At 38.2% G+C, this 23,709-nt stretch overlaps 1 protein-coding gene across 10 annotated transcripts in view; it reads right to left on the bottom strand.

Annotated features, from left to right (window-relative positions):
* Positions 1-542: 542 nt before the first annotated feature.
* Positions 543-23,709, bottom strand: part of BRD9 (bromodomain containing 9) — a 32,694-nt gene continuing 9,527 nt past the window's right edge. For 2 of the 10 annotated variants that reach the window (XM_075704889.1, XM_075704888.1), the window contains exons 7-16: positions 23,370-23,545; positions 20,169-20,301; positions 17,755-17,830; positions 15,863-15,958; positions 14,966-15,098; positions 14,062-14,173; positions 12,387-12,425; positions 10,397-10,499; positions 8,556-8,723; positions 543-1,511 (exon numbers count right to left, since the gene is read on the bottom strand). In XM_075704889.1, the coding sequence (XP_075561004.1) occupies positions 1,411-1,511; positions 8,556-8,723; positions 10,397-10,499; positions 12,387-12,425; positions 14,062-14,173; positions 14,966-15,098; positions 15,863-15,958; positions 17,755-17,830; positions 20,169-20,301; positions 23,370-23,545 (1,137 nt within the window). In that variant the 3' untranslated portion in view covers positions 543-1,410. Of the gene's footprint in view, positions 1,512-8,555; positions 8,724-10,396; positions 10,500-11,871; positions 11,944-12,386; positions 12,426-14,061; positions 14,174-14,965; positions 15,099-15,862; positions 15,959-17,754; positions 17,831-20,168; positions 20,302-21,135; positions 21,265-23,369; positions 23,546-23,709 lie in introns of all 10 variants that reach the window. The other 8 variants (XM_075704892.1, XM_075704890.1, XM_075704883.1 and 5 more) reach the window with 7 other exon arrangements.

Genomic DNA, 23,709 nt, shown 5'->3' with positions numbered 1-23,709 from the left:
CTTAATTGTTTCGCAAAAGTGACTGACTAGGGGGGAAGCAAAGAAGAATGTTTGAAACTGTACAGGTTTTGATCCAGTTCAGGTGGAAGTTCCACAAATGACTTGTGGCAACAGAGCAGGCAACTAACATATAGAGGGGAAACGGCAGCTGCCAGCATCATAGCTGGTTGAACATAAAATGACATGTAATAGCCAAACAGAAAACAAAAATCCCTAAGAAGTGGGGTGTGGGAGGGGCTGGAAAGAGGTATCTCAGAGGGGGACGGAGAGGAAACAGTCCAGACCACAAATACCTGGTTTAAGTGAACAGGACTTCCTATTTAGGCTTTATCAGGACTTTGGTATCAGTTATCTGACAGATTTCCTTGTTGGTTCCTAGAAATTCACAGTTAATTTTGTTTACAGCTACATGTGGCATGATGGAATTTATCTTTTGAAGCAGCACAAAAATTCAGACCAAAAACTCCTAGTATTTCAGACTTAGTAAAAATAAGGAAGCAAACTTTTTCCTGGCAAGAACAAGATATTTGCAAACATCAAAAATGGTTTTGTATTTTTATTAATATTTACAAAATATTGTAAATACATAACAGTTGTCCAGCTTGCACATATCAATGGTACAAAATCCCCCAGTTACATCAGTACTGAATTATAAAAGTTTTATTTTAAAATTACTGAAAAGCACACCTTATCCACTATTTTTTCCATTCAAATAATATACATATCAAATTAAAAAATGTAAGTATTATATTTTCTTTGTGTTTCAAGACACAAGGGATCACAAAAACATTCATCTTTTTTAGATCCAAGGTAGAATTCTCATAGTGCGCATTTTAATGCAACTACCAAGTAATGTTACTTCTCAAATTAAGTATTCTCTAGAATGATTAAAAAAAGATTTAAAAATATGGGGAAACAGAAACAAGTTCTACATGTTATCAGGGTTAGGAGATGGGAAACATAATGATGATCACAGTTCATGCAGTTCTCTCACTGTTGAAATAAAATGTTCCTTCTTGAAGATGTTCAAGTTAAGACCTGAACAGAACTGGTAGGTAACTGTACTAGAAACATTTAAATGACTGCTGCCATGATACTGGGAAAATTATCACTTTTTAGTTTCTATAAAATACAGTTTTTTCTAACATGATTTGTTGTTTTTCAGTCAAGATTCACACGCCAGTAGACTACAGACTCCCTCAACAAACAGATCAAAAGCAGGTTTTGGTACATTGCTAACAACATGATGTACTAAGTAGGAGGGGGTTTTTTGTTTAATCCAGCATACATGATAATATTATACAGGAATCCTCATAGAAAAGAGGACAAAATCAAGGTTTCTGCCATGGACAAAAACTTTATAAAAACATAATACAATTAAAATACAAAATATATATAATACATGTCAGGTTAGTTGGTAGTGGCATTTGAGGTTTCTGGAGACTGAAGAAATTCATAGGGATCGTGAACCATGTCTTGCTGTTCTCCAACACTCAGATGAGAGGGGCTTCCTGTAGAATATGGAAAAAAAAAACCCAAAACCTTTAAAAGTACAGAAAAATAATGGAGAGATATTTATGTATATAAACAGCATGGTTATTTCACATGTTCCTTTCAGACCTTTAAACCAAGACAGACATTTAAATGATACTTAAACAGGAGATTTTGAAAAAGAAATTGCTGTGGGGCTTGAGATAACAACAGATTAATCAGAGTGTATTAAGGAGTCTGTTAACAGTTGCCGGTCACGATATTAGTTCTTCTGATCTGCACCATGTTCTTTTTTTTGCAGCACGCGTTAAAGCTTGCTGTCAGTTTGTGTAGTGTGCTATGCTCTGCAGTGATTCATGATCTTTTGCTTGGGAGGCTCCTTATCAAAACCCTGACCTTGAGCATTCTTTGGTATTTGGGTTTCATACAGAAGTCACTACTGTACTTCGGGTACTACCTCATAGAGAGAGTTAGCAATTATACTTCTTACTCTGAGAGGCTTGTTGTGGAGGAAATACAGAATGGCACCTTTGCTGCTTTCTTCTATGATGTTTCCTCCTTCATTACAACAACTTTCCTGTATCTTGAACACCCCTGGGCAGTTAAGATACTTCTATTGATAATTCTTGGGAATGTTGTTTCCATTTTGATAAAGGTCAGTAAGCAGTTTAAAAATACCATCCAGAGATCTACCCCAAGGCTGGATAGTTATGAGTGGCAGGGTGTGTGGGATCGTATGCGCAAGTACCTAGGGCAGTGGGGACCTCCAGTGTTTTGGAACTTCACCCCTGAACAAGTGCAGAATCCTGAAGAATTAGTAAAGTATTTGGAAGAAGTATGTTGTCACCCTGGTAGCTCCAGAGAGACACAAATCATTGCAACATGCTGGGGACTGGCCCATGCCTATCGAGCCGTGGTCAACGCTAATCAGTACCCTCAAAAGAAAGAGAAGGTCTCTGGATCTGATAACAAAACAACAAGCACTGTGGCTACTCAAACCCCCACTACAGGCCCTGCGGCTACTCCAACCCCCACTACAGGCCTTGCAGCTACTCAAACCCCTGCCCCAGGCACTGTGGCTACTCCAGCCACAGCCATGAGCACTGCGGCTACTCAAACCCCAGTGACAGACACTGTGGCTAAACCAGAGAACCAACCTGCGCCGGTATCAGTTGCCCCTATACAGAAGAAAAAATACACGAGGAAATCAGTTCGTTTAGTAAGGGATGAAGATGAACCAGGGCCATCACGAGAACCAGAGGAGGAAGAACCCATAAATGAGATGGTGACCACCCGATCCCTATCCCTGAGTGAGCTGCGAGATATGCGAAAAGATTTTGGTCGTCATCCAGGCGAGCACATCATCACCTGGCTGCTCCGATGCTGGGATAACGGGGCCAGTAGCCTGGATTTAGAGGGTAGGGAAGCCAAGCAGCTGGGATCCCTTTCCAGGGAAGGGGGCATTGACAAAGCAATTGGAAAAGGGGCAAAACCGCTCAGCCTCTGGAGGCGACTTCTGTCAAGCGTGAAGGAAAGGTATCCCTTCAAGGAGGATGTTTTATACCGCCCAAGCAAATGGACCACCGTAGAGAAAGGTATCCAGTACCTGAGGGAATTAGGCGTGCTGGAGGTGATTTACAGTGACCTGAATGATGAGCGGTTAACCAAAGACCCAGATGAAGTCAGGTGCACACAATCCATGTGGCGGAAGGTGGTACGGAGCGCACCAGCATCGTATTCCAACTCGTTGGCAATACTAGCCTGGAAAGACGACGAGGCACCAACGGTGGATGAAGTGGCTAGACAACTCCGGGACTACGAAGAAAAGCTCTCTTCCTCCCTACGGGCCTGTGTCTCGGCTGTGGAAAAACTGTCTGAAAAAATATGCCAAGAGTTCCAACAACTCAGAGAGGATCTGTCCTACTCCCCACCTGCACGGACCAGTGTCTCAGCCATTAGGAGTCAACGTCCCTATGCTCAAGAGAGAGGATATAGAGGATACACACCACGGGGCACCCTGTGGTTTTACCTGCGTGATTATGGAGAGGACATGAGAAAGTGGGATGGAAAACCCACCTCAACCTTAGAGGCACGGGTGCGTGAATTGCAAGGAAAAACTATTAGAAAAGGCGGTTCTCCCAGGAAAATTGCAGCTCCAGTTTCCAGTGAGCAGTTCCCGAGACAGAGTAAGAGGGCTAATTTTACTTCCGACCTTGATCAGGGAACTTTTGATTCACATTTACAGGAAGTGAACAGCGAATACTGTGACCAGTGTTAGAGGGGCCCTGCCTCCAGCCAGGTGGAGGAAAGGGACAACCGGGTTTACTGGACTGTGTGGATTCGATGGCCTGGAACGTCAGACCCACAGGAGTATAAGGCTCTAGTGGACACTGGTGCACAGTGCACGCTAATGCCATCAAACTATAGAGGGGCAGAACCCATTTGTATTTCTGGAGTGACAGGGGGATCCCAACAGCTCACTGTACTGGAAGCTGAAGTGAGCCTAACTGGGAATGAGTGGCAAAAGCACCCCATTGTGACTGGCCCAGATGCTCCGTGCATCCTTGGCATAGACTACCTCAGGAGAGGGTATTTCAAGGACCCAAAAGGGTACCGGTGGGCTTTTGGTATAGCTGCTTTGGAGACAGAGGAAATTAAACAGTTGTCCACCTTGCCCGGTCTCTCAGAGGACCCTTCAATTGTAGGGTTGCTGAAGGTTGAGGAACAACAGGTGCCGATTGCTACCACAACTGTGCACAGGCGGCAATATCGCACCAACCGAGACTCCCTGATTCCCATCCATAACCTGATTCGTCGACTGGAGAGCCAGGGAGTGATCAGCAAGACTCGCTCACCCTTTAACAGTCCCATATGGCCAGTGCGAAAGTCTAATGGGGAGTGGAGACTAACAGTGGACTATCGTGGCCTGAACGAAGTTACACCGCCGCTGAGTGCTGCCGTGCCAGACATGCTAGAACTTCAATATGAACTGGAGTCAAAGGCAGCTAAGTGGTATGCCACAATTGATATTGCTAATGCATTTTTCTCCATCCCTTTGGCAGCAGAGTGCAGACCCCAGTTTGCTTTTACCTGGAGGGGTGTTCAGTACACCTGGAACCGACTGCCCCAGGGGTGGAAGCACAGCCCCACCATTTGCCATGGACTGATCCAGACAGCACTGGAACAGGGTGAAGCTCCAGAACATCTGCAGTACATTGATGACATCATTGTGTGGGGCAATACAGCAGAAGAAGTTTTTGAGAAGGGAAAGAAAATAGTCCAAATCCTTCTGAAGGCTGGTTTTGCCATAAAACAGAGTAAGGTCAAGGGGCCTGCACAGGAGATCCAGTTTTTAGGAATAAAATGGCAAGATGGACGTCGTCAGATCCCAATGGATGTGATCAACAAAATAACAGCTATGTCCCCACCAACTAGCAAAAAGGAAACACAAGCTTTCTTAGGCGTTGTGGGGTTTTGGAGAATGCATATTCCAAATTACAGCCAGATCGTAAGCCCTCTCTATCAAGTGACCCGGAAGAAGAACGAATTCAAATGGGGCCCTGAGCAACAACAAGCCTTTGAACAAATTAAACGTGAGATAGTTCATGCAGTAGCCCTTGGGCCAGTCCGGGCAGGGCAGGATATTAAAAATGTGCTCTACACCGCAGCCGGGGAGAATGGCCCTACCTGGAGCCTCTGGCAGAAAGCACCAGGGGAGACTCGAGGTCGACCCCTAGGGTTTTGGAGTCGGGGATACAGAGGATCCGAAGCCCGCTACACTCCAACTGAGAAAGAGATACTGGCAGCATATGAAGGGGTTCGAGCTGCTTCAGAAGTGGTTGGTACTGAAGCACAGCTCCTGCTGGCACCCCGACTGCCGGTGTTGGGCTGGATGTTCAAAGGGAGGGTCCCCTCTACACATCATGCAACTGATGCTACATGGAGTAAGTGGGTTGCATTGATCACACAACGGGCTCGAATAGGAAACCCCAGTCGCCCAGGAATCCTGGAAGTGATCATGGACTGGCCAGAAGGAAAAAACATTAGAATATCACCAGAGGAGGAGGTGACACGTGCTGAAGAGGCCCCACTGTATAATAAATTGCCAGAAAATGAAAAGCAATATGCCCTGTTCACTGATGGGTCCTGTCGTCTCGTGGGAAAGCATCGGAGGTGGAAAGCTGCTGTATGGAGTCCTATACGACAAGTCGCAGAAACTGCTGAAGGAGAAGGGGAGTCGAGTCAGTTTGCAGAGGTGAAAGCCATCCAGCTGGCTTTAGATATTGCTGAAAGAGAAAAGTGGCCAGTCCTTTATCTCTATACTGACTCATGGATGGTGGCAAATGCCCTGTGGGGGTGGCTGCAGCAATGGAAGCAGAGCAACTGGCAGCGCAGAGGCAAACCAATCTGGGCTGCCGCATTGTGGCAAGATATTGCTGCCCGGGTAGAGAACCTGGTTGTAAAAGTTCGTCATGTAGATGCTCATGTACCTAAGAGTCGGGCCACTGAAGAACATCAAAACAACCAGCAAGTAGATCAGGCTGCTAAGATTGAAGTGGCTCAGGTGGATTTGGACTGGCAACATAAGGGTGAATTATTTATAGCTCGGTGGGCCCATGATGCCTCAGGCCATCAAGGAAGGGATGCAACGTATAAATGGGCTCGTGATCGAGGGGTGGACTTAACTATGGACAGTATTGCACAGGTTATTCATGAGTGTGAAACATGCGCTGCAATCAAGCAAGCCAAGCAGTTCAAGCCCCTTGGGTATAGTGAACGATGGCTAAAATATAAATATGGGGAGGCCTGGCAGATTGATTACATCACGCTCCCACAGACCCGCCAGGGCAAGCGCTATGTGCTCACCATGGTGGAAGCAACCACTGGATGGCTGGAAACATATCCCGTGCCCCATGCCACCGCCCGGAACACCATCCTGGGCCTTGAAAAGCAAGTCCTGTGGCGACATGGCACCCCAGAAAGAATTGAGTCAGACAACGGGACTCATTTCCGAAACAACCTCATAGACACCTGGGCCAAAGAGCACGGCATTGAGTGGGTATATCACATCCCTTACCATGCACCAGCCTCCGGGAAAATTGAGCGATACAATGGATTGTTAAAGACTACCCTGAGAGCAATGGGTGGTGGGACGTTTAAACATTGGGATACGCATTTAGCAAAAGCCACCTGGTTAGTCAACACCAGGGGATCTGCCAATCGAGCTGGCCCTGCCCAATCAAAACTTTTACGTACTGTAGAAGGAGATAAAGTTCCTGTAGTGCACATGAAAAATATGCTGGGGAAGACAGTCTGGGTTACTTCCCCCTCTGGCAAAGGCAAACCCATTCGTGGGATTGCTTTTGCTCAAGGACCTGGGTGCACTTGGTGGGTGATGCGAAAGGATGGGGAAGCCCAATGTGTACCTCAAGGGAATTTGATTTTGGGTGAAAATAGCCAATGAACTGAATTGTATAATATTAATTGCTTTATAATACTGTATGTTATCTCTTAACTATATGTTATCTCTTAACTGCATGTTAATATAATAATATAGTAGGTTAATATTAAGTATATAATACTATATATTATGATTGCTATATGCCGCATCAATGGTATTGCAGTAAGAATTGCCCAGCCTAAGGAAAATGAACTTTGATGAAACCATGTTGGAATGAGAACTGACTTCAGCATGCAACAGTCCAACACTGCACACCACCTGTCCTGCTCTGAAAGACTGTGATGACAGATGGAACCCAAAGTCATGGGCTAAATGAACTCAATGGACATTTTAGAGGGATGGGCCATAGACGAAGGGAATGATATCTGTGTGTATATCAAGATAGGGAAAGGGGTGGTGATTAATTGGAACACATTGGAAAGGGGAGGGCCTGTGCATGACGTAGATGGTATAGAATAAGGGGTGGATACTGTCCTGGTTTCGGCTGGGATAGAGTTAATTTTCTTCCTAACAGCAGGCATAGTGCTGTGTTTTGGATTTAGTAGGAGAAGAATGTTGATAACAGGCTGATGTTTGTAGTTGTTGCTGAGTACTGCTTATGCTAGTCAAGGACTTTTTCAGCTTCCCATGCTCTGCCAGGCGCACAAGAAACTGGGAGGGGGCACAGCCAGAATAGTTGATCCAAACTGACCAAAGGGCTATTCCATACCATATGACGTCATGCTCAGTATATAAACTGGGGGGGGTTGGCCGGGGAGCAGCGATCGCTGCTCGGGAACTGTCTGGGTATCGGTCGGCGGGTGGTGAGCAATTGCATTGTGCATCACTTGCTTCGTGTATCATTATTATTATTATCATTATTATACTGTTACTATTAGCATTACTATTTTACTTTATTTCAATTATTAAACTGTTCTTATCTCAGCCCAGGAGTGTTTCTCACTCTTACTCCTCCAATTCTCTCCCCCATCCCATCGGGGTAGGGGGAGTGAGCGAGCGGCTGCGTGGTGCTTAGTTGCTGGCTGGGGCTAAACCACGACATTCAGTAATTTAGATCCTTTTTGAAAAAGCAGTCATTACTCTGAGTTATACAAAATGTAATTGAGTATCATCCAACCAACATCTCCTACCTTCTCAGAAATGGTACCAAACTGTTAAGTGGTATGTCACCCTATCATCCTGTCTCATTGCTGAATTTTACAGTTGACAATGGAAGGCTATTGTAGAACCCCACCTGTTACTGGCTGCATACAACTATGCCGAAGTAAAATAAACATTACATACTCCTTAGTATTTCTAAGAGCATAAAATGCAAGTGCATATAGGGATTTGCCAGTCAGTATGAACTTACTTCACAATTACTTCAATCATGCCTAATCAAAAAAAGTAATTACAATTAGTGTCATTAAGTCCGCAGGTCAAAAGTATGTCGTGTTAGTTGCCTTTGCCATGCGTATTTAAAAATTAAAATGTTATCCTGTAGTCAGCACACTGTTTTATCAGAGTAGTTTCATGCAAAGATTTATGTAAATTAAAATGTAAGTTTTAACCACTTTCAATTAGAGCAGAAGTACTGCATTTTCTGTGACACAGGTAACTTTACCAAGATGATGTTGGTCTCTTTCAGAGGTATTGGAGAGGGAACTCAAATTGGATGATGGCTGGGATCCCACTCTGTCAGCCTGAGCTTCATGAAGGTCCTGCAGCAGCTTAGTTGTTTCATCCAGATGTAAATGGCTATCGTCATGATCAAGCTCCTTCTTCACTTTCCCTACAGGCCACCAGTTACCAACCAAAGCCCATAATTAGCACATGCAGATTGACTCGTGAATTACTAAGTCACTATAAAAAAAATTCTAAAATAAATTAACACAAGTCTATTACACAAACGACCTCAATCTTGCATTTTCCTTTGCACTTCTAAAAGGCAACAGCTGCAGATATGTTTTCAGTTTCAAGAAATACATGTTGAAATGCATTTGGCAATACTGGAGGATGAAGGAGAACACCATGGGAAATGGCTGAAACTGAACTGACTCCCAGTATTTAAACAGCTGTAAGAACTTAATTTTTCTTCCTCATCTGTTAAACTCTGGACATGAAATAATGCATTTAGTTTGCAGCAAAGGAGAGGAAGTCAGTAGAAAGATTACTTAAGTATCTAACTTAAAATACAGTTAAAATAGAACATGTAATTTATGGAGGTGAAGAAACCCTCACCACAGAATGTTTTAAGAACAGTACCTTCTCCAGCTAAACTGATTTTACAGTAAGCCAAATAAAACTGTTAAATTTGAAAGAACTGGAAGTATGTGCCAATATATGCTGTTCTTTCATCTGAAGACTTAAAAAACCCCTTTCCCTCAACTTTAAACAGGAGAATAAGCTCTTCCCCTTCTCTTTGGGCTGTCTTCAATGCAGACCTTGCTAACTTTGCAAGAATTATGGTAAGAAATAATGCCATAAACTAACTCCAGAAGCTAAGTAATCTAGAAGTATGATTATTTACAGAAAGATCAAATAAGAAAAATATAAACAGCTTGCAGTGCAGCAAGAAATTAACAGTAAGATTGATATGTCTAAACATTATCTATAAAACAGATATTTATTCATTTTTTACTGAACTGCAATAAAATCAGTGTGTGACAGCATAATCAGAGCTTACAATTGCTTTTCAAAGAATACTGCACCTATGGGAGAAATGTGTCAAAATCTTTTATTTTTTTTCCTTTAAGCTTTCAATTACCTTGGTTATATTTTATAATAGATAGTTTGTCATCTTTCACATTCTGAATTAAAAGTATCTTAAACCATAAGCAGTATTTTTTTTTGGTGATGACATTTTTGATGACATTTGACCAGCTCAGCAGCCTGCAGAAGTGGGAACACTACTTCTTGCAGTATTTAAAGAAGGATACCTATCAAAGATGTGTATTTGAAACAACATCCTAATACTTTTATACAACTGCCCTATTTGAAGCTGAAGTCTTTCCAACATCTGAAGTTTCTTCTGATTTTTGTTCTGGGACATTCCAAGTGGCCCTATGATTGAACTTCACATAGCTACCTACTTCCCAAGTTATTTCAAAAGACAGCATATGAAGCAAAATAACACTTCTGAGCCAAAGCTCCACACTGATTCTTAATGTTTACGTTACTATGAACACATAAAAAACAGCAAAGCTATCACAATTATGAGCTACAAATACTTTGGTTTCTTCAATGGTACAGGAAAAGTTAGCTTGGTTAGCACATGGATATCTCAAAGGAAAAACAGACCAAGGTTTCATTTATCTTGTAGCAGCCCTAGACTTTTACCTATGTCAAATGTAGACTTAATTACTACTTTTTGAACACTTTTTTATTCTTAGTAAATCCAGCTGTTATTTTGCCTAAATAGTACAACTAAACCATAATTGATGGCTCGTATATTTAATTACTTACCTAATGAACTTAACATAGAAATATCAAGAGATACGTCTGAATATTGTTTCATCGAGAGAAAGTCCAAGTCAGAAGTGTTACCGTCTCCACCAGATTCTCCAACCTATTAAAATACAAGAAACAGAAAGACTAGCAACAGTGACAAACTGTCACGATAACTTTTTAGTGTTTAGGGTAAATGCATGAATCCATACTCTGAAAAGTGTGCACCACAACACTTGAGACTGGAGCATCCATAACCAACTTGGCTAACCTGTAACTCACAGGCAGCTCAAGCATGGTTCCAAGACAGACCAGTCAAATCAATGGCAAGGGATCTGCAGGATAGTCTAAATATCTTTCATCTCATCATCTGGGACTGTTGAAACCAATGTTACTGAATCCTCTGGGACTCAATTACATGCTCAAGTCATCCCTGTCCCATGGCAGAATCCTGGCAGGGGGAAGCATTATCAGTATACCCCACCATGAACAACTCTCAGATCCTATTTTCCCTCACCTTCTCAGTGCAACACTGGATTTACTAAAAATTTTAGTGTGTGACTAATAAAACCAATAAGGTGGGCCTCCCTACACACAGCATCAGCTGGAGCTGGTCTCTCAAGTATTTTTTCTATACATTTGGATAACGAAATACAGCCTGCACTGCAACAATTTCATTTTTTCCATACCTATTGCAATACTGCTATGTAATGGCAAAAAGTAAGAGATCAAAGTAAAAATTGTTAAGCTTCAAAACATGTTCTAACAGAATTCTCTGAGGTTTCCTATTCCAGCAGGAAGAATAAGACATGCAGGTAAATAAACAACCAGGTATTATTTTTAGAAATATGAAAATGGAACTTAGCACTTTCATGAATTAACTTAACCAGTCACGTTCTAGAGAAATACAAACCTTTCCACAAAACATAAGGAATTTTTATAAAACTATAAATTTTCTTAGTTGCTATAATGTAATCCATATAATTTTTATGTGAATTGCCATGGAATACAGTACCTATCTTCTGTTGTCACAAATACTTTGCAAGATAAAACCTGTACCACTTAAAGAAAGATTTGATTACCAGCTGTGAAAACTTAAGATATGCGTTATTTACCCCTACTTTCTAACAGATATTTTCAATGGATGCAGTAAAACTGATAAATACTACCGGTTTTTTTTTTTCCCCATTTTTACACCATGTTGAACCTCAAATATTCATCAGCAGATCTTTCAGATTCCTAAATGGGCTTTCTGCCTCTGAGATTTAGTTATACATGCTGAATTAAGCTAGAGAATACAGAACAACAGGACAAACAAAGCCACTAACTAAAATAGAATGAGTGTCAGCGAATCCATTTTAAGTACTGAAAGCTTATTCTAGATACTGTAATTTTAATCTTCTACCTCAGAGCATGCACATCCTTGATCCTTGCACTGAAACAAAACAAATGCCTCAATACTTTTTTTTTTTAAACCACACAAACAGTTTTACCATAATCTGTTTGGAAGAATCCGGACAGGTATTACGCAACTTGTGTTCTTCTTTTATGAGAACTGGCAGAACCTAAAGAACCAAATCATATTTTAGATCTTAGCTTTCCACAGCTTATACTTATGTTTCCTAAGAATACTCTTAGTTTGTGTAATTTACTAGTTTACCGTGATCAGATCCTAGGCCACCACACAACACTATCATCTTTTGTGATGTTTGCACAGAACCTTTACAAAAAATAAAGACTAGCTTTTTTAATGTCTTTTAATGGGTGACCATACACATTCATGTAAAGAGGACAGCCTCTTTAAGGACTAACCTAACAGCCTCCTCTTTATCAAATACTCCACTTATCAATCTTTTCTGTATTATTATACACAAAACAGATGCACACTAAATAAAATCAGGCATTTGAATGCTGGAAGCCCAGAGAACATCACTTTCTCTACTTCAAATGTCAAGACACTTTTTCCAGTTAAAAAAACGCCAAAAAACACACAAACAGCATAACTTACTTTAACTTCATCCAGTGGTTTTACTGGGATGTTTCGCCTCTGGAAAGAAAGAATACTAGCAATTACTTTTATTCAACATAAGAGAAAGACCTCTCTCTTGTACAATTTCAAGTATACTCAAACTTCACACACAAAACGAGGCTAGAGTCAGCTAACTTTTTCACATACCTGTAATGTAATTACAAGGTAATCGTTATTGTTTTGAAATATTTTAGTATTATGCATTTTAACTAATCTTTGAGTCCCCTTATACTATTTCTTCTGCCCATGAACTTTATATTCAAGTGCAGTATCTTAGTCATTACTTCAGTAATTAATGATTCCAAATCATTTAAGATTGCACTTTCAGAGATATTCATTCTTACTCAAATGTAGCAGCACAAAATACTCAACCATAAAACACCATGGTACATCATCGCTGAAACACACTTAATTGCACAAAATCTGTATATATCCACATATGTCACAACTGAACAGCATTTCTAAGTGGAAATAGCTATTGACCATTTGAAAGGTATTCAGAAATTCTCATTTGGAACAATATTCATAGAACAAGGTGGCAAAAAGGGAAAAGCACATGTTTTATTTTAAAGCTAAGTTCAATGCGTTGTATACACACATTTCTAGCTGTAAAAGAGTATTCAAAATATTGTTTTTAAACTTTTTGAACTTTTGATTTTTTAACTAATGCTTTACATTTCTTCCTGTTTCACATACAATCTTTTTCTAGTAGGGACTGGGAAAAAATACGCAGAAAATTCTGAAAGATCCTCTGTATTTTTCATTCTATTGTCTCCTTTTCCCACCTTATTCTACTTCTAAGTCTGCAGAGATTTAGCATAATCTCATTTCCAGCATGTCAGGAAGTCTGAGTACCTTCCATCCTCCCTGCCACCTCCCTTTCTTTATTTTTTAATCATTCAGAATGTCATCACTTTTAACAGCAGACAAGTATTTCAAACTAAGATTCGTTTTCAGAGTGAAGATAACATGAAACAAGATTTTGCAGTTTCTGGTAGCCTATTTTGTCTTGGGAATGCAAACATTCCCACTAGCATTATACACACTTCTGAGAAAAATCTCTTCTCCAGTCTTAGTATGAATATCCTAGGTAAAGTGCTTTTGGAAATAAGTGAAAAGTTTTTCCTTCAGACATACTACACGAATTTAAAAGTTAGCACTGTTGGGTAATGGATACCTGTACAGCGATATTAATTCTCCAACATAATTTCAATGTTCCAAATAATTAATCTTCCCACAAGGAATATATTTTGCATTTAAATTAAGAAAAAAAAATCCTTAACAAAAGCACTGCAATATAACTCAGAAGCAGATACATAAGTCATGACATTAAGTGACAGGGCTGCCCAAACACCATTCAGCTGCTTGGTCCCTTCTACCCCCTGTTACGTTGCATTCCCCTGCCTCTTCCTTTCTGCAGTCACATAGTGAACCACACTGGAGAACTGATCTAGCTGGAGAAATGGAAAATATTAGTTCTCTGCCGATTAATTCAGTTTCTAATTTGGTTTGCCACATGGTTGCATGAACAGCTAAGCCTGCACTGCTGAAACTGACACTGAAAAACAAAATATCTCATACAATATTAAAAAAGAGAAACAGGTCCATTCTTGTTTTGATGAACTTGTGACATTTCTGTGCATCAAGGACGCACCTGCTTTAGCTGATAAATAGTTTTGGAATGATCTCCACTAGTGATCTGGTCCAGAAGATCATCTACTATTTTCTTGCTGTAATTTCCAGCATCCTTCACAAATTCTTGTAAGCTAGTAGGAATGGAGATATAAGAATTACAGAAGTTGTTTCTTTTGTAAAAAAAAATATTTCAACTTATAACATGTTTTTCCCCAACTACACTGCATTACACCTACATTTTCCTTATTCTTTTACTCTTCTATGCTTCTTCAGAAAAGCAATTAAGGCCTTCAAGATAGGGGCTTTTTCCTTCTCCTTTTTTTTCCTTTTTAAATGGAAGTAAATGTATGTGCAAACTTGTTTTTCACAACTACCAGCCAATTTTCACTTGAACTATCATTGGTAGAGGGTTAAAAAAAACACAAAGGAAGGAAAAAAAGCTTGTGATTAATTCTTTCCCTCCAAGATTAACAATTTAATGAAAAGTGGCATTTTCCTTTTCAAGTAGCTTTAACTGTTTTGAAACTTCTTGAAAAATATCACTGTTTTAAAGTCACTGAAATGTATTAGTTGCATATCTAAACCTACTTACTGCTGGGTTTAAAGCAAAATGCTAAATCTTTAGCAACCTCTAATATCCTGTGGTCAAAGACCCTAGTAACAAGATCCGTAACAGCCTTGCAATAAAATAGGGTACCTTAAAAGTACAAATGGGAGAACCTCCCCCCCTCAAACCCAAAACAAAAAAACCCAACACCACCAACCAGGATAAAAGCTAGCTTCAAGATTTATAGAGAGTTATATTTAAAATAAGTTTTAGAAAAAACTATCAGGATTTGGAGGCTTCTGGTTGACATTTAGTCCAAACTGCTTTTCATAAATTTGCTATGAGAAGTTAGGCCTCCTAATAAGGAAGCGCTTACCTTAAGGCACACTGTATCCCAGTTTCATCACCATATGCTGAGTACAGGAGTTCCATTTCATCTGATTTCAAATCATGAAATATAGAGTTGTTTTGCATGGAAGGTGCTGTACTAGCACTTGTAAGAAAAGTTACTGGACAGGTAGAAGAAAGAGATAACAAATGATTAACAAAAGTGTAAAAGATCACTCGGGGGGGAAGAAAAAAAGAGATTTTGTTTTCCGAAACAGATACAGAAAGTGCAGTGTGTTTTTTCCTCCAACTGAAATCAAGAGCAATATCTCAAGGACAATTCCAGACTCTAGAATTAGTGCAACTATTTTGACCATATAAATAAATGTATTTATATTACTGGAAAATAAAGAAGTAGGTTAACCACCCCACTCCCACAAAAGATTCATCCCCCCCACCCCCTTTTATATTTCTACTTTTTCTGTGTGTCTACTTCACTGTTGTTTATCAGTCAGTTTCTGGAGAGCAGATTAGAAATTATTAAAAATTTCAATAATACTAGGAAAAAAATCCACAGTTTGTGACATCCTTGTCATATGATACAAAAATGCAAATTACCAAAAGGTTTTTTTCTCAACTTGAAGCGCAGTTGCTCAGGAAAAATTATTTCCTCCAGAGAAAATGGAGTACCATTACTGAAAAGTTTCTAGTGTGGCTATAACACTAAGGCAAAACATTAATCCATGAACTCCTAATTAAGTTATGTTTAATAAGCAAAAATGTCAATTTAATTAAAATTGCATTATGCTGCAAATGGAATAATTATATATCATAGAAATAACCAAATGAACTTTCATTTGGAGACAGCTATAATCTGAAATTATTTTATATCAAGAAATTGCTCAAACATTTAACACAAAGTTAAAACATGTTCTTTGGCATTTACCTTTATTTCTTCGTTCATCTTTAAAGCCCAGTGTAGTGAAGCCAGGTAATAATTTGCTTGACAGTGAACTCAGATCCACTGGGTGAGTCTCTTCCTCTAATTATTTGATTTAAAAGAAGATAATATTAGAAAAGCATTTCATGTTTAAAATTTATTTATGCTGAATATTTCAATTTTGCTATTTTAAAAAGTTGCATTTACTATAAAGGCTAAATGTTTTTTAATCTGTATGTTTTTATTAAGGATAGGTAGTATAATTCAGGTTCTCCATTTAAATTTCAAATACATGCTGTAAATGTGTTTCCATCTCTTATTCACAAGATCTATGGCTTAGTTATTTCACCTTTAAAGTATACAGCAGCATCTGAAATTCTTTTACAAGCTGATTCACAAACATTCAAGATCAACACATTATGAAGTGATAAAAGCAATTTCTTATGTTGACTAAGTGGTAGTTAGTCTATAGAAACCAGACGCCATGTAAAGAACTTTGCTAAAATAATTAGCATTATACCTAGAGCAATATTTCTTTTCTCCTGAAGTTATGAGAACTACTTAATTAAAATGGCTCAAATAATTTGGAATACGCTTTTAAACTCAAAAAAATTCCAATAAATTTCAGGAGACTTCCAGTTATTTTAAATCCCTCTGGCTGTTATGGAATACAGTGGTAATTATACTCATTTACTGAACAACAGAAAGCAAGTTTATCTCTAGAACCTTAGTAGGAATTAAAAAAAAAAAAAAAAACCAAACCAAAAACACCACAACAAAAATTCAGATTATACTATTAGCTGTAAATTCAGTAGAACTAGTATTAACTATATAAACACACAAAAAAGATTCTGGAGCACAGAAACATCGGGAAGCAGTACAGTACTTTACAGCACACAGTGAAAGCTTGCTCTGCTCCCATCACCATCACTGTCTAAATTTTCAGTGGCATGGTTTCAGAGGTATTAAATCACATTCATTTTTTTTAATTTAATTTTTTCAGAAATAGGTAAGGGCATGATGGAAACCAAAATGTTTAATTTCGTTCCAGAAAAATCTACTACCAAATGAAAAGGAATTTAGACAGTAATAGTTACAGGCTTGTATCTCCCCATCAAAAAATCAACAGAAATGTGACTAATCAAAAGGGTTCATACATTCATCAATGCCACAACAGGTAAGCTGTGAATGAATTCCAATCTCAAAAGCTTCAGAGAAAGAAGTACTAAGTCAACATGACACAGCAGCACAAAGACTCTGACATTTCATACATTACAAACTTTGAAAACTTCTGCATTTTGAGCTCAAAATTAAAACAAGGGGAAAGCATAAGACAGTGTAAATAATGTATAGTAGTAACACAAACAAAAACCCACAGAAAATATCAAGGAACCAAAGAAAACCAATTAAGCAAAACCTAATCAACTTAAAACTGAAATTTAGCTAATAATTTAAATTAGGAAATAAAAAAAAAGATTATTCTGAATTTGATTCTGTGCATTGCACATTTACATAGGATTACAGATTACAGCACTTTCATTCACCTTTTGTCTATTAGATTTTAACACTACAGTGTACTTGGAGCAAAAGCCTGTCCTCCAATTTCTCTATAAAGTTGTAGCAATGTATAAGTGCTTATAAATAGATATTATTTTACCTTCTTACTGTTAGCATCAGTAAAATAGAGCATCTGAAGAGTGAAAATTGGAAAGGCAAAGAGAAACATCTGATATTGGAGATACTAAATACAGCTGTTGGGGAAAATGGTTTGGTGAATAATTTTTTTTTTTTTTTAACCTCATCTACACTACACAGGATCTGTATGTACAGTTAGGACTTCAAAATCTGCTAGAACATTCTACATTAGAAATGTTTACTTGAAAGATTGCGGCATTTACCTTCTGCTTCTGGATCAGATGAATTTACTACACTAAATAATAAAGTTCCATCTCCATTTTTTTTCAGATAACCAATCTGTAAATAGAACCACAAATATATAGAAGCAATCATTCAAAACAGTCCAAACTCAACAAAGGAGTTGCTTACTTACACAGAAAACTATAAAAAGCATTTTTAGCTGTATTCAGATCCTGCACTCTGGTATTCCCTTTTTAATACAGAGAATCTTGGGTCACTATTTATCACCGCCTAGAACATGCTTCAGAACAGAAGACTTAGTAAAAGTTCGTATGTCATATATACAACTCCTTATTCACCTTCCTAAATCAGATCTAAAGTTTGCATCCAAGACAAAAACAATTCCATTATAATTAGTTTGGAGCCAGGCTTTCCAACTGCCAAGCCTAGAACACACTTTCTTTTTAGAAACAGAACTGTAATTCCTATCCATGATCTACCTCACTGTTTATTTTGAAATCTAGACTGAACTGCTTTTTTTTTATATCTCACCCACAACTTTCTCTAATTAGAATACTTTTATGAATACACTATCGAATTTTTAAAGAGGAAGAAGTGCTGACAGACCTATCAGAGCACACCAGCACAACACTAAAAAGACAGCCAGAGATGTGAAAGACAATAGAACATACTGGAGTCTGTAAAGAAAGAGCCAGAACTGATGCAACAAACTAAGCTGATGTCAGAAATGGACTACACATGAATCGTGCAAAAAGGCTGTAACTTCTCAGTAAAGATGGAAAATGAAAACTATGCTCTCGCTAAAAAAAAATATTAGTATTTCCAAGTAAATTGAACAGTAAATCTCCCCCCTATTTTGTTCCCCCCCCTTAAAGAGTTTAAATCTCTCTCCACACATAAGGTCAAAGCTAATGTTGGCACATAATAAAAACAGAGGTGACAAATGCTGGAAAGAGAATGAACAGGAACAATACCTTCAAGTCATAGCAAATAGCTGAACTCTAAGAACATGTCAGTGTTACCTATATTCAGTGGGATCTGCAGGGGAATCTAGCAGCCTAGACAATTAAGAGCTGCACACCTAAAAAACCTTTCTTGAACACTGCAAAACTGACTGCATCAGTATGAAAGGCCTTTTCAGCAAAGCTAGCAATTAGCAGAAGACTGATATTGCTTTAAAGGGTTTTTAAAAGGCCACTCTTACTTTGGAGGTTTCAAATAGCCTTCAATCCTACCAAGTCTTCTAATTATCCAAAGAAACAGAAACATACTGAAGAAGCTAAACCTTCTCCCACTGTTCTTTGAAGCTTTACTTCCTAATCCAGCTGAGCCTATGTGACTACCTAACAAGGGCCACTATCCACGAAATAGACGTCAAAGTTTGAAGACCCAACTGCTACCACTAATGCTTCAAAGTAAACGTTTCTTCTGCAACAGGTTTTTTAAAAAACAGGTGGAAAATGCAGGATATAGCAACATCCTGATTCTTTTTTCAATTGCAGTAGTCACTAGAGTATGTGACAGAATAAGAAATGAAGACAAAGTATAATGGTGGTTATAAGACTCCACACAATGCAAGGGAAACAGAGTAAACGTATCTCAACATAGGCCTGTAGCAAATGCCTGTAGCATTCACTCCAACCCTAGCATGAAGTAATGAAGGAATCCACCATTATCACAAAGCTAAGAAAAACACAGCCCATAAACAGATCGCGCTGAGAAAACTGCACTAACAGTATCACTAAGCTTTTTCTTCTAACTCTTGGAAGAGCACAAAAACCAAACACATGGAATAGTATCAGCATCACGTTCAAGATGATCAAACCTGTGGTTAGCACTGTCCAAAATTCCAACGTGGACAAACTACTGCTATCTTCTTGTAGTCACTGAAGGATGTCTGTATTTTGTACTCGCACAAGAATGTGCTATAGCAGACAGCTACTACTTGTAGGTACAAAACTACAAAAGGTTCTGGACTTCTCATTGAAAACAGTAATTTAACACTTAGAAATTCCTGAATTCCTTAGGTTGAGGGGGGGAAATCCTAATAACCCTTCAACCTACGCCAAAGTTTGCTTTTTCTGAAGTTGCAACAATAAGAAGTGTGTGATGCTATTTTAATCATTTTCAGTGCTAAGGGTTGCAATTAAGGAAGCCAAATCCAAGACTGAGCAACATTTCACTGTTTTCTGTAAGAGAATTTCTAAAAGATTTCAACACACAATACAACTTCAGATCCATTTAGGACACCCTACAACAGGCTTCAGTGGGAACTAAATGATAGCCAATAGTCATACTGGTATTCCACACAGAGCACACAACCTAGATGTTACAGTCTCAGAAAATGTAATACTAAAGCCTATTTCCTAAGATGAAACAAAGCATTCAATAGTCAGACACAAAATGGAATTGTGAGCTTTGTTGTGCAGTAGACCTTGCTGTTGGGTAGATATCGATTGATCCTATCCCGAGCTTCATCTGCTGCATGTTCCACTAGTGCCAGGACATGTTCTTCAGCAGTGCTATCTGTCAGGCTGCATGCATTTCCCTCAGGTTCAAATATGCAACTAAGAAAGAGAAGAGGAGTAGCTGTAGAAATTAAAAGCTAAAACAAAACAAAGGGCTGAATTCTGGGTTTGCTAAATAGAACAATCAGTCCCGCTCCTCTCCCACTGTCAGTCTACTTCAGCATTTTGGTGGAATTATAATCATATTATAAAACTGAAGTTTTGCAGCAGAAGCTGAGAACTACCGAACTACTGTACTTCAAAAATTTAATTGTTTCTGTACCTTGATGAAAATAAAGGAAGTATTACAAAACAGAGATTGGGAGTAAATTGCATTAATACAAGGTGAATGCTGTATGCGTCCTTAGTCTCCCACATGCAGAAATACGTTATTTTCACAAATTCCAAATAGAAATATGCAGAAAAGAAATTACGTCATGAGGGAATGGAGACTGTGTAACTCTAATCTGAGAAAAAAATCCCAACAGGCTACATTTATGAGGATTATGTCATTTAGTTGCTTGTAGAAGTAGGACACTGTTCCCAGTCTAAGGGAGTCCTTTACTTCCTGTTAATATTGGCAATTGATATTCCTAATCACTATCATCACACCATTCCTTCTCATTGAAATTACAGAATTTAACATTTATTTTTCAGTAGATCACTTTTCATTATAGCACCAAAACGTTAAAAACATAATAAATACGCATACCTAAGATGGTAAAGAACATATCTTAGTTGTTATATAAAATCAGAGAAAGGCAGTATTATAAGGGGAAGTGTGAAGATATCAGAGGATATGACAATCTTCATTATATTATATATTTAAAATAAACTTTGTACATCAAAATCTTTCAGGGCATTATGTGGACATTAGACACTAGGGCCAAACACCTTAGGTACTGGGTAGAGCATCTCCTCACACCAAATCCATTTCTCTCTCGTGGGGTATCTTCTTCCATTTGCTTAGCTAAGAATTTCTCTCTGTTTAGAGATTCAGATCCGATACACAAGAAAGTTTTGCTATTAAAGACAATAAAAACATCACAGGATCATACTATTATGAGACAAATGTGTTATACGATTTCTGTTTCATTGAAACTTTAAGAAAGGGTGTACACAGCAGGAAACTCCTCAACAACTGGCACTTTCTATCACACTCTACAAAATACTTAATGGACAAGAATTTTGAGAGAATGTTCAGAAGGTTGCAACATCCTGGACAAAATTTTCAAAAACTACTTAGATATTAGGATGCCCAAGTGATCAAGTCACTTTTTAAACTACAGTATAGAGGTCTAAACTGCTTTAACACTTTGCAAATACTGACTTCAGCTCTTTCTTTGTTTTTAACTGTGAAATATAAAGGCAAAAATATCTGCTCTTAGGTTCAGTTCTCACCCCCAAAGCTCTTATTGTACATCAAAAAGAATAACATCTATCCTACCAATGCCAAAATACAAGTGTTTAAAAGGTCAAGTTAATTAGCAAAACCAAATTAATTCCAACTACTGAAGTTACACAAACATTGAAAAGAACAGGAGAGTAAATTTATACCACAACTGATTGCAAGGAAACTGGTATCAGGATAAAATTAAAGGTCAGTTATCTTTAACTATTTCAATTGTATGTTAAGGTATTTATTAAAGATGGAGCAGTATTATATTGCTTGGCAGTCTCAATTTCTCGCTCTGTTAGTGATCTGTATTTGAAGATGACCACACAAAAAGCGTCAAAGTACACAGTTACTCCTGTAATGGAGTTTATGTAAGAATGAAGCAGAACAGAACAGCTATTATTCTGGGCACCGTACACACCAAATCATCGTATCTTTTTAAAAAAACCCAACCAAACAAAAAACACCTCTCTCCCCAATCAAGTCTTCTTTACAGAAAAGTACTTTTAGTTAATTCCTATACACAATCCATTAAACCAAAGAACAAATTACACTTTGATAATTCTCCATCATACAGAAACAGGTACGTTTCTGTATGCTGACATTAGAAGAGTTCCAGCCAAAAAAATTACTCAGTTTAAAATTGTTTTTGAAGATACATGCTGCAGTCTCCTATTTCCACAAAACTACTACATTAAAATACTACTTCTTCCATCAAATATTAAGCAGGATTACAAAAATGCTTCAAGTATAACAAAAACAGTGTGGCTGAGTAGGAATCTAAAGTTCATTTTTAACAAAAATGGGAGAGCATGAACTTGAAGTAACAAGTTACATTTCACCTTTTTTACTTCAGATGTTTAAGAAAGAAGCCTGCAGAACATATCTACATGATCAGATTATTTGAGACTTGACTAGTAATGTTCTGTTAGTTTTATTTTCATAAAATTCCAGTTGATATAATGCTCTACAATTTAAATTCAACATCTATCATAGGATGTCTATGTAAGAACACTGAACAACATAATTTGCTTGTAAATCACAGTTTCTGCTAAAATCTCCTCATAAAATAGAAAATAACCCCCTTTAATTTGACTAAAATTAGATTTTAGCTATAAAAACATGACTTTGTGACACGTTGGTGCTGGAAGAGAACTATTGCACTAGCAATGTATTTTACAAAGAAGCTCAATAAGATTTCACTGGGAAGATGTTATCATCTGCTCCAGAAATAATCTCCTGTACCTCTATATCCTGCCAGAGAAGACTAAAGTTAAATAAAATCATTTACTGATCTGGGGCCACTTTGCCCTCCCAGAAAGATCCTGTTAGATTTTGATACAATCATTTTAGGAGGGGGAAAAAAAAAAAAAAAAAAAGACAAAATGCAAAAGGTATTTGTGGCTATATTAAAAATGAAAGAACATTTCAAACCATCATAAGAAGAAACTACTCATTATTTAATATAGCTATAAAGAAGGATAAAAATATATATATTAACTGTAAGTGTTTAAAAGAATATGCAATCATTCTTTGAATTGTTTGTTTCAAGTTGGGAAACACTGGGTTGTTAGATTAGTTCAATAAATAAATAAATAAATAATTGCCCATTTATCCTATGGACCACAAGGAAGAAAGGCTAAAAGGAGGGTTTTTTTCCTCAATTCTTTGCTGCTGTCTAATATTACAAAAGCTGCAACAAATCAGTAAGCATGCCCGTTAAAACCTTTACCTAATAACTTCTTTATTTTGCTTTTTGGATTTCTTGGTAGTCTCTGCTTGTACAGGAACAACTTCAGGGACAGGTTCCTCAACTGCTGTGTCTTCATCACCCAAAAGAGCTGCCTGCTGAGAAAAATCCATGTCCTGCATAAACGACATGCTGCGCTTCAAAGCTAACAGCCGTTCCTAGAATCAGAAAGGACAGAGCGGCAGGGACTTAACCTTTCCCTCATAGCCAAGATGCTATGATAATGGGATGGGATGGGAATGGCCGTGGCCTTATTTTGTTCTTAATGCCTCGTTTCCAATGGCGATGCAACATGATTTGGTCATGGTAGCATGGCATCAGA

The sequence above is a fragment of the Pelecanus crispus genome, chromosome 2 (assembly GCF_030463565.1).
Source record: "Pelecanus crispus isolate bPelCri1 chromosome 2, bPelCri1.pri, whole genome shotgun sequence".
NCBI classification, from domain to species: Eukaryota; Metazoa; Chordata; class Aves; order Pelecaniformes; family Pelecanidae; genus Pelecanus; species Pelecanus crispus.
This window is presented reverse-complemented; position numbering and strand designations above follow the sequence as displayed.